The sequence below is a fragment of the Carcharodon carcharias genome, chromosome 8 (genome assembly GCF_017639515.1).
Source record: "Carcharodon carcharias isolate sCarCar2 chromosome 8, sCarCar2.pri, whole genome shotgun sequence".
Lineage (NCBI taxonomy): Eukaryota > Metazoa > Chordata > Chondrichthyes > Lamniformes > Lamnidae > Carcharodon > Carcharodon carcharias.
In genome coordinates, this window is record NC_054474.1 from 84672050 (window position 1) to 84684567 (window position 12518).

General features: G+C 39.8%; 1 protein-coding gene across 1 annotated transcript in view; it reads right to left on the bottom strand.

Moving 5' to 3' along the window:
* LOC121280736 (fibroblast growth factor receptor-like 1) overlaps positions 1–9043 on the bottom strand; it is a 150780-nt gene extending 141737 nt beyond the window's left edge. Inside the window, exons 1-2 of the mRNA XM_041192870.1 lie at positions 7687–9043; positions 3431–3533 (exon numbers count right to left, since the gene is read on the bottom strand). Coding sequence (XP_041048804.1) covers positions 3431–3515 — 85 coding nt within the window. The 5' untranslated portion in view covers positions 3516–3533; positions 7687–9043. The remainder of the gene's footprint in view (positions 1–3430; positions 3534–7686) is intronic.
* Positions 9044–12518: the final 3475 nt, after the last annotated feature.

Here is a 12518-nt window from a genome sequence, read left to right on the forward strand (position 1 = left end):
GATTTGACCTGCTCCTCCATGAGCTTTGCCACTCTGATACCACATCAAGAGACTGGGCATTAAAATAAATGAAGAGCATAAAGTTGCTGTACTTACCCAATTGGGACTCATTAAACATGCCAGAAAAGGCTGGAGCATTGTTAATTGTGTGATATGAATTAATGACTGCCAAATAACTTATGTGGCACTGAAATCATAATTTTACAAGTGTGGAGTCTCATTCCTTCAGAATTTATTTCTTGTTGGAGGTTTTAAAAAGTTAAAATTTAAAGTTTAAGATCATTTGTCTCTTTATCTTTCTCTCTCTTTTAATCCCACCTTTCTTTCCTCTCTGTATGTGATTTTAGATTTAATTAAACATTCTAATTCATACTTCTTGGTTTAGACACTGTGTGTTTCAGTGAGGCTTCTTCAATTTGATTGTTTGAGGAGTTGTGCTGTTGTTTGTCCTGCTCAGATACCTTAGATCCCCTGTAGCGATGCCACACTGAGAAGTATCTCTAAATTCCAAAAGTTTTCATTCAAAAGCCTACGAAATATCTGTAAGGGTAATGAATGGCGAGCCCCAATCCTTCGCTGTGGACCACAAAATCCAGGCCTTATCATGTGAGAGGAGAGGGCAAGTGTGAAATTAAGCAATGGAAAAGGTCAAAAGGAAGGGACAAGGTTAAAAGGACAAGAGCAATACCAAGAGGCATGAGAAAGTGTTGCTAAGAGATTACTGTGGGCCGGAGTTCTTCTACCTTGTTATAATTATGACCATTTTGATTCCAGGAGCTTGCAAGCACAATTCAGAAATGCACTGTTTCTGCTAAGTGTTTAGAGATGAGCTTCAGACAGCTTTTACCAAGAACAGACAGTCCTAGCTCAAATCTTTTACATGAATAATGAGAGCTAACAATAGATGGGTGTCAAGCTGGAATTTACAGTTAGTTTATTTATTCTTTCACAGTATTAATGAAACGCACAGAGAACCACTCTTCTCCTCTCCCCACCATTGCCTAAATCTGAAGAGGATGTGTCTAAAGTGACTGTGGTTCTTTTACCAGTCAGTTACTATCCTTTCACCTGAGAATGTGTACTAACTCTAATCATAATCATTAAGACCAGATCTACCAACATTAAAAGAAATTTTCAGGAACTAGATTAGAGTGTGGCAGATTGCAAACCTACTTAGAAATAAACATACTTCCATATTTATAAGAGTAAGATGCAATTATTACAGTATCTTGAAATGAGGGAGACTTCACAGATTCTGCCAGAGGATCAAGTCCAACCATTCACATTCACACTGCTTTAGGAACAGGCCACTAAATGGACCAGTAATTTATTTCTATAGATCCCACTGCCAATGATCACTCTTTCAAGTCACCCGAGTACCGGTGTGCATACCAATATAATGGTGATGTGGCTCAGTTGGTAGCACTCTTTCCTCTGAGGCAGAAGGTTGTGAGTACAAGCTCCACTGTAGGACTTGAGTATATAATATAGAGTGGCCCTTTGGTGCAGTACTGAGGGGTACTGTATAAGTACAAATCCACCTCTTTACCGTGAGCTTCTCTGGGATCTTTACTCAAATAGCTGCCTTTTCATTCACAGGCCTCATTGCCTTGCACTGTCATCCTTTTTATTATTTAATCACTTCTGTCTTCCACTCCATAACAGACCTTTGATTGTCAAGGGAGTCAAGGGTAATGGGGGCTGGCAGGAAAGTGGAATTAAGGGCACAATCAGATCAGCCATGATCTAATTGAATGGTAGAGCTGACCTGAGGGGCTGAATGGCTCATAATTCTTATGTTCCTATAATCATTACCTTTAATCCCTCAAGCCTCACATTATCATGACTAGGAACTATATTACCATTCCTTCATCATCTTGGGTCAAAATCTTGGACCCTACCCAACAGCAGTGGGAGTACTTACACCGCACTGACTGCAATGGTTCATGAAGGTGACTCACCATCACCTTCTCAAGGGCAACTGTAAATGGACAGCCTTGCCTACAATGCCCACATTCCAGAAATATTCAAAAGAAATCAGGTTCAGAGTCAGTATCAGGTTAGCAGTGCACAGTGTGCCGGCTGGACACTTCAAATAGCTTTGAAATTAGGAGTGGGCCACCCACCAGCCTCATTAGCTAAGAGTAGTTAATGGCACAGGAAAACCAGAGGTACAGGGTAGAAAACAGAGATTCACCAGAAGAAGATATTTAGAAACATGACACATGCAAGGGAAGCATTGTTTCTGAGCTTTCATTATTCAGATTTCTGCTTTAATAAGTTATTTCTTCTTCTCAACAAAATGTTTTGCTGTCACTTTGATAAAGACCTCCTGGATGTAACCATGTGACTGTGGCAGTTCATTTTCTAAGCTCAAGTAGATGTGGATATAATACACATTATCTTGTTACTGTAGCAAGAATGCAGAATTGCTAATCAATTCCCCCATTGGCTGCTCACTGTCTGCTCCTCTACACACCAAGAGGTGTCAGTGTACCAGCACATAATCTTGGCGGACACCCAGTGCAGTACTTTAGTGGCACGGTCTTTTGGTTGAGACATTAAAAGCTTCTTATGTTGACATAAGAGATCCCATTGCACTACCTTGTAGAAAGCAGAGGAGTTCTCCCTGGTGTTCTGGCCAACATTCACCTCTCAACCAATACCTAAAACAAATTGATAAAGGTAAAATATTGCGAATGCTGGAAATCTGAAAGAAAAACATAAAATGCTGGAAAAACTCAGCAGGTCTGACAGCATATGTGGAGAGAAAGACAGAGTCAATGTTGCAAGTCCGTATGACTCTTCTTCTCTGAGTAAGTTTTGCTGAGATTTTCCAGCATTTTTTGTTTTTCTCACCTAAAACAAATCCCCTGGTCATTATCACATTGTTGTTTGTGGGAGCTTGCTTCCTACATTACATCAGTAAGTACACTTTAAAAAAGTAATTCATTGTCTGCAAAGTGCCTTGGGGCATCCGGGGATTGTGAAAGGTGCTATGTAAATGCAAAGCTTTTTTTCTCTTACTACAGTGGTCACCACTCCTCCCTCAAGAGTTTCCCCTCTTTTGAATGGGGCAGAACAGAGAGGGGAAAACTGGGCAGGATACTCTCGACAGAGCCCAGCTTAAGTTAAAGGGTGGAAATGAATTGGGTTCAGTCTTTGTAAATCCATTTCACCAAGCTTTTGAAAGGAAACCTTACCCTATCAATTCCTATCCCTTAAACCTGCCCCAAGCACTCTTGAATATTTTCGACTTTTCCTTTGTCCCACAATCTAAAGGCTGTTAAGTCCATAGCTTGACATCTAACTCCCTTTTCATGATTTACCTTTCCTGCCCATTGGAACCTCACTGGGGTGTCCAGGATATGGACCTGATCCTTTCATCTTGGTGGCTCAACATTTAGCTAAAAAGATACTTACTACTTACCCCTCACACTACTGCACAGTCCAAACGCCATTGTGAAGGCAAGGAGATACAGGAAATCCATCCTCAGCTTACTGCCTCTTGGCATCAACCCACTTGCTCAAGGCTAAAGAAAATGAAGCAAAAGAAAAATAATTAGTTTACTTGCCTTTCTCTTGTGTGGGTTTCCCCAAATTCCTCCAGCAGGCATCCCGTGGGCTTTAGGAGGTGGCAGCTCAGGCACTCAAACATCCACTACACAGGCAAGAATCATGGACATCATCAACAGTGCCACCATAGTGACTCATTGTCTTTATAGCCAACAAAATGGTTGAATCCAGGCCACATGCATCTTGACAGATCGCTCTAACAAACCAGTGAAGGGGAGTTGTCATGTTGTTATGTGCAGAGGAACATTACTGTGTATAACACAGAGCTATTTTACCTTATAATAGAGCAATGAAATTGCCTATTAAACAGAGCAGTGTTAGTCTATGTAATTACTGCAGATAATAGAGCTATTTCACTGTATAAAACAGGAAGCTGTGATACAGTATATAATGGAGCTGTTGTTAATAGGGCTATTTTACCAGTGATACTGTATATATAGAACATAGGAACCGAACTTGAGGTTGTTCCATTATTCAATGATATAATATATATTATTGTGTATAACTCAGAGTAGTTATACCATATTTAATATAGAACTGTTTTATTGTATATAAAAACTACATTACTATATATAACAGAGCAGTGTTACAGTATATAATACACAGAACACAGTAATGTTACTTTATATAATGGAACTGTATTCTTATATATCATACAGAGCAGTGTTACAACACATGGTACACTGAACAGAGTTACTGTATATATTGTATATAACAGCATTGCTGTACAATGCAGGGCAGTATTACTGGATAAGAACTGAATTCCTATGTATAATAGAATGTGTTACTGTATATAATGCAGTGTTACTGTAGATAATATACTGTATATAGCATTTCTGTAGATGATACAGAGCCTTATTACTCTACACAATACAGAGCCGTGCCACTGTATATCTAAAAAATGCATTACTTTAAAGCTGTGAAATTATATAATACTCAAAGCAGCATTTTCGTATATAATTCAGAGCATTATTAAAGCAGTACTTCACGCCTGTGAATTGGGGTATCCTGAGATGCCGAGATGTAGTATATAATTGTATAATTATAAATTCTTTATCATTCTTTATACTGTGCAGTTTTACTATCATAGAGCAGTTTTTGTCTATATAATGTAGAGTTGTGTTACATTTTGTAAAATAGTTGTGTTGTTTTATATAGCACATAAAACCATGTATTGTATATGAGCTTGATAACTTGTACACAGAGCACCGCTATTATATATAATAGAGTGACACAATATGTAGTACACCTAAAGCCGCTCTTGCCACCGACTCAGAAGGTTGTGGATTAAAGTTCCATTCCAGAGGCTTGAGTGCAAAATATATGCTGACATTCCAGTGCAGTACTAAGGGAATGCAGCACTATAAGAGGTGCCATCTTTCAGATGAAATGCTAAATTGAGGCCTCGTCCACCCTCTCAGCTGGACATAAAAGACCGTGTTGTACTATTCAAAGAGCTGGGAAGATCTCTTGGTGTGCTGGGCAATATTTATTCCTCAAATAACATCACTCAAGAAGATCATCTGTTCAATTATCTCATTGATGCCTGTGGGATCTTGCTACGAACAAATTGGCTGCTGTATTCCCTACTTTACAACTCTTCAAAAGTACTTAATTGGCTGTAAAGCCCTTTAGGAAGTCCCAAGGTCATGAAAGCCACTCTATAAGTGCAAGCCTCTTCTCTTAATACACAGTCTGGCTATAGCAGATTTGTATTGTTACTGTACATAAAGCATGAGCAATATTATACATAATATAAAAAGAAGTGCCACAATATAAAATATATAGCAGTGTGACTATAATAATTAGCAGTGTTACATTACACACAAAACAATATATATTACACATTGTATCACCCATACAATATACAGAGCAGTGTTATTTATAATAAAGAGCAATACCGCTACATATGTATATACATATATATATATTATACAGAGCTGTGTTATTTTATATGATAAACATAACACTGTCCTCTAAATGCAAGCGGCATAAAAGTGTATATAAAACATAGAGGAATGTTATTATATTAATATATATTATTATATATTAATTTTATATATACAGCAGCATCATTATATAACACAGCAATATCACAATTTGCTGTGGCATGATTGTATATCAGAAGTGTGATAAAGAACAAAAGACTAGCATTTATATAGCGTCATTCATGATCTCAGGACATCCCATCTTTATATCTTTCCTTTTAAAAAATGTATAGTATAAAGAGTGTTAAAATATAAGTCTACCATAATATGATAATATGTAATATTCAAAATGTTATTAATTATAGAGCACTGCAATTAACCTATTATATCCTCCACTGTAACTTTCTGATATGTTTCATGGCACTCTGTATCACTCTTTAATATAACCATACCCGCACTATCAGATATATGCCACAGCTTCACTGTAACTGTCTAGCATCTCCTGCATTTGTTCCTGCAATATTAATATAAAACGCAACACTCTTTGTGGCAATCTGATTTACCTTTAAACTTAATTACAACCTTCTGATGTTCTCGACACATAGCCACTCTCTAATATGCCCTACAACCCTTATAGTAATATTCTTTCATATTTTTCACAACTCTCATATACCTTACAGCCCTCAGTGACATTTTATCATAAACCTCATAGCCCAGTGTAACACCTTATCATACAATCCATACCCCCCACTGTAACATTATCATATACTCCATACTTATCATAATAACAACTTTTCACATGCCCCACCACCTTCAGTGTAACATCGCTCATAGGAACATAGGACTGAGGAGCAGGAATAGGCCAATCAGCCCCTTGAGCCTGCTCTGCTATTCAATAAGACCATGGGTGATCTGGTTGTGGTCTCAAATTCACATTCTAGTCTGCTCCCATAACCCTGACCCACATGCCTATTAAAAATCTGTCTAACTCTGCCTTGAATAAATTTAGTGACCCAGTCTTGACTGCTTTCTAGGGGGAGAATTCCACATACTAATGACCCTCTGAGGTCTCCTCATTTCCATCTTAAAAGGGAGACCTCTTATCCTTAAACTGTGACCCTAGTTCTAGTCTCTCCCACAAGGAGACACATCCCAATATCTATCCTATCAAGCCCACTCAAGATCTTATATGTTTCAATAAGATCATATGTATATACAAAAATATTAATATATTATATTAATATACCATATAATATATGAATTATTAATATATAATAATATACTCTCATATACCATTGCAAAATTCTTATATAACACTGATTTATATTGATATTCTTTTCCTAGCCAATTCCTCACTGGCAAACTCTTGGAATCACTCTGAAAGGCAGCTTTATAGAAATTGTATTTCTTAGATTTCCAATATATTTTTAAAACATTAACACTGGTGCCTAACCAAATAGAAAGAAAAGAAAATAAAGCCCGGGTGGTTTTCTTTTACATACATTTGAGCAGCAAAAGCAGAAGTGCAGAAATTAAAATTACAGCTAATTGTGGCTGCTGATATTAATGATTTCAAGAACAGGCAAGGAGTGTTTTTCAGCATTATTTAAATTATTTTAAAAAACACTTTGCAAGTATAGTAGCTTTTTGTTGTAGAGTTTGCATCTTTCCACTCCCAGGGGACAGAGTAAAGAACCTCCTTTATACTCGATTGTACCCAGCTGCATTAAATTTTCATTATCCTGGAGGTATCAAAGAGCTTGGGAAACGTCACCTTAACTCCTGATATTCCCCGCGCTCCAAGGTTCCTTAATTATCACTTTCTGTATTTCTTTCTCTCCCTCTGTTCTTCTTTCATTCATATTTCTCACTTCTTCTGTCTCTCATTCCCCATACTCTCTTACTCTGTTCATCCGCTTCTCTTTTCCGCCTCTGCTCTCCTCTTTTCCTCTCTCCGTTTCCTAGTTTTAGCTTCTCTCTACTTTAGTAGCTCATCTTCTATCTCATCCTCTGCTTGCTTATATGTTATGCTTGACTTGTCTGTTTTTCTCAATTTCCAAATCTATCCACCTCACTATGTCTGTCACTCTCACTCTCTCTTCTTACACACACACAAATTCTTGCCCTTAAAACAAACTGTGAACGCTCCAATTAACTTTTTGCTTAAAAAAAAGCAACTTACCCCCACAAGGTCTGCACCAACTAGTTCAAACGGTTTTCCATAAAACTTTCACTTTTGCGATAAATCAAACCATCGCTGTCCTGGTCCAGGCATTACAAATAAGGCTCCAATAATAAAACAGTTCTTGAAAAAAAAACCCTGAAACATGTGTTACTTTCAGTACATGTATATTTTATAAAAGGGGTTATTAACTTCCAGAATCTGTTGGTAGGAAAAGAGAACGGTTTAAATGTCACTGTAAGATCCCTAGGCGTTCACATGCCCTGCAAGGTCCTATAGATTGTCCCAATTTTAGAGGTTTCACTGGCACCAGTCATGACTGATTTTCTTTTCTATATATACATGGAGTTCTGTCCCTGAGATTGCTAGTCGATACGATTCCTCCGTGTCAGGTTGGCGGTGCCGAACACACTGTTGGACCAGCCTTAAACCCCACGACTCAAACTTTCATAGCGGCTCGAAACTTTTCACCAATCAGATTGCAACCTCGGCTGTCCGCCGCCCTCTGCTGGAAGCCTCCAGTCATTATCAATGTACCCGACTGGAAACGAGGTGAGTAACACGCTGGATAGAGATCTAGCAAATCAACGCTTTTGCAATGTTCAACTTTTCTTTCCAAAGATGCTAACTGTTGCCGAAGTTCCAAAACATCCTTACTTTGTCAAACTAGCTATTCATTCCTCATGGTGATATCTGTCAGCTGCTATTTAACCACAGACAACATCACAGCTGATGCCAACCTTACCCTCCCTCGAGGGGGCACTTTCCACAAGGTATTTGTGAGTAGAAGTTGGGGGTCGAGAGATCTGGATAATTTCCTTCACTCACTTCTGTAGGTCAGGTATGCCAAGGCTAAGGCTAGTCCTATTCTGCTGTGGATGTCATCAATTACCTCAGCATGGCCTGAAAATTGATCCTGGGACCATCTCACTGATCAGATTAATTTAAAAAAATGTTTTTTGCATATTGCCTGAAGGTATCCTTAATTCTGCTGAACTCTCTGGTGTTAGAAAGGATGGTCAAGATCTCAGGTTCTGTCCTGGCCTGTACTGTGCAGTGTTACAGCAACTGGAATCAATGTTCATTAAACAAGAAAGGAGACATCAGGCAGATCTCTGCTTCTGGAAGGTGCACCTGGATGAATGTTGGATGAGGATGGGTTGGATTTGGTTGTGGTGTACTCACCATAGTTGAATGGCTTATTAGTACTGGTTCGGAATTACCACTTGGGGGGAGCTATTGAAAATACTGAGGAAGCTGATGGGGTTCAGAGACCTATTATAACACAAAGCCTTCAGAAAGGAAAGAAAGAAAATAAGACTTGAATTTATATAGCATTATTCACAAGATGCTCCAAAAAACTTTACTGTCAACTTAGTACAATTTCTGAAGGAGGGAGTGGTTTAGTAATCCAGAGACCCAGGCTAATGCTATGGGGACATGGTAACCCTAACATGGTTCCCACCATAGCAGCTGGTAGAATTTAAATTAATGAATCTGGCATTAAAAACCTAGTCTTGGTAAAAGTGACCATGAAACTATTGTTGGTGGTCGTTAAAACATGATCTGGTTCACTAATGTCCTTTAGTGAAGGAAATCTCCTGTCCTTACCTGGTCTGGCCTATACGTGACTCCAGACCCACAGTAATGTGGTTGACTCTTAAATGCCCCATGTAATGGCCTAGAAAGCTACTCAGCTGTATTAAAACCACTGCAAAAAGGAATGAAACCAGATGAACCACCAGGCATTGACCTAGGCACCGGAAACAATAACAATAAACCCAGTCCTGTTGACCCTGCAAAGTCCTCCTTACTAACATCTGGGGGCTTGTGTCAAAGTTGGGAGAGCTGCCCCACTGCCACAGACCAGTAAAGCAACAGCCTGACATAGTCATCCTCATGGAATCGTGCCTTACAGATAATGCCCCAGACACCACCATCTCCATCCTTGGGTATGTCCTATCCCACTGGCAGGACAGACCCAGCAGAGGTGGCGGCACAGTGGTATACAATCGGGAGGGAGTTGCCCTGGGAGTCCTCAGCATCGACTCTAGACCCCATGAAGTCTCATGGCATCAGGTCAAACTTGGCTAAGGAAACCTCCTGCTGATTACCATCTACTGCCTTCCCTTATCCCCTGCACCCCCCAGCTGGTGAATCAGTACTCCTCCATGTTGAACACCACTCGGAGGAAGCACTGAGGGTGGCAAGGGCACAGAATGTACTCTGGGTGAGGGACTTCAATCATTGCCAGAATGGCTTGGTAGCATCAATGCTGATTGAGCTGCTCAAGTCCTAAAGGGCATAGCTGCTAGACTAGGTCTGCCTCAGCTGGTGAGTGAACCAACAAGAGGGACAAACTGACTTGACCTCATCCTCACCAATCTACCTGTTGCAGATGCACCTGCCATGGACAGTATCAGTAGGAGTGACCACCACACAGTCCTTGTTGAGATGAAGTCTCATCTTCACATTGAGGAAACCCTCCATGTGTTGTGTGGCACCACCACCGTGCTAAATGGGATAGATTTCAAACAAATTTAGCAACTCAAAACTGGTCATCTATGAGATGGTGTGGGCCATCAGCAGCAGCAGAACTGTATACAACTAAAATTTGTAATCACATGGCCCAGCATATCCCCTACTCTACCATTACCATCCAGCCGGGGGATCAACCCTGGTTCAATGAAGAGTGCATGAGAACATGCCAGGAGCAGCACCAGGCATACCTAAAAATGAGGTGTCAACCTGGTGAAGCTATAACACAGGACTATTTGCGTGCCAAACAGCATAAGCAGCAACTGATAGACAGAGCTAAGCGATCCTACAACCAACAGATTAGATCTAAGATCTGCATTCCGGGTGGTGGACAATTATAACAACTAACAGGAGGAGGCAGCTCCACAAATACCCCCATCCTCAATGGTCTGGGAGCCTGGCACATCAGTGCAAAAAGATAAGGCTGTAGAATTTGCAACAATCTTCAACCAGAAGTGCTGAGTGGGTTATCCATCTCAGCCTTATCTGGAGGTCCCCAGCATCACAGATGTCAGTCTTCAGAGATGGCTGAAGGCACAGATACTGTAAAGGCTATAGGCCCTGACAACATTCCAGCAATAGTACTGGAGACTTGAGTTCCAGAACTAGCTGTGCCCTTAGCCAAGCTGTTCCAGTACAACTACAACACTGTTATCTTGGTTCAGGAGATCAGGATGTAGAATTGGTTTGGGGCGGAGATGAGGTACATAGCGGAAATAAGTCATTAGTGGGAGTGGTCTACAGGCCCCCTAACAGTAGCCACAGTGTAGGACAAAGTACTGAAGAGAAAATATTGTGTGCTTGTGATAAAGGAACAGCAACAATCATGGGTGGTTTTAATCTAAACTGGATCTAAATATCTTAATCTAAATATAAACTGAAAAAATCAGATTGGCAGTAGGAGCTTGGATGAGTTCTTAGAATTCTTTCAAGACAGTTTCTTAGACCTTCTTAGCGCATTCTGGAACTAACCAGAGAGCTGGTTATATTATACTTGGCATTGTGTAACGTGACAGGGTTAATTAATGGCCTCAAAGTAAAGGCACCCATAGGTAGCAGTGACCACAATATTATTGAATTTTATATCCAGTTCGAAAGGGAGAAGAGTGGGTCCAAAACTAGTGTTTTAAAGTTAAATAAAGGCAGCTATGTGGGGATGAAAGCTGAGCTAACTGAAGCAAACTGGGAAACTAGGCTAGGGGATAGATCAATAGAGAAGCAGTGGCAAACATTTAAGGGGATATTTCAGAGTATTCAGAATAAGTACATTCCTAATATAAAGGAAAATTCTAAGGGGAGGACAGACCATCCATGGTTAATTAAAGAAGTTAAGGAAAGCATCAAACTTAAGGAAAAAACATATAACTCCACAAAGATGAGTGGCATGTCAGATGATTGGACAGAATATAAAGAACGGCAGAGAATGACTAAAAGGTTAATCAGGTGAAAGAAATCAGAGGATGAGAGGAAGCTAGCTAGTTAGCTAAAAATGGTCAGCAAGAGTTTCTACAGGTACTTAAAAAGAAGAGTAAGTAATGTGAGTGTTGGTCCTCTAGAGAGTGACAATGGGGAGTTAATAGTAGATAACAATGAAATGGCGAAATAAATGAACAATTATTTTGCTTCTCTATTCACTATAGAGGATACAAAAACATTCCAGTAAGTTACAAATCAGGAAGTGAAAGGGAGAGAGGTACTTGGTGAAATTGAAATCACTAGGGAAACGGTACTGAGCAAGTTGATGGAGCTGCAGGCTGGCAAGTCTCAGGGTCCCAATGGACTACATCCTAGGGTCTTAAAAGAGGTGGCTAATGAGGTAGTCGATGCACTGGTGTTAATTTTCCAAAATTTGCTAGATTCTGGAAATTTTCCATCAGCCTGGAAAATAGCAAATATAATCCATCTATTCAAGAGAAGGCAGAAAACAGGAAACTATAGGCCAGTTAGCTTGATGTCTGTCATGGGGAAGTTGTTAGAATTGATCATTAAGGAGGTTATAGCTGGGCACTTAGAAGAGCTCAAGGCAATCGGAAAGAGTGAGCATGCTTTTGTGAAAAGAAAATCATGATTAACCAATTTATTGGAGTTTTTTGAAACAGTAATATGAACAGTGGATAAAGGAGAGTCTGTAGACATACTGTACTTGGATTTCCTGATTGGCTGGCTGGCAGAAAGCAGAGAGTAAGCATAAATGGGACTTTTTCCGATTGGCAGGATGTGACAAGTGGAGTCCCACAGAGGCCTGTGCTGAGGCCTCAACTTTTTACGATTTACATCAGTGACTAGATGAGGGT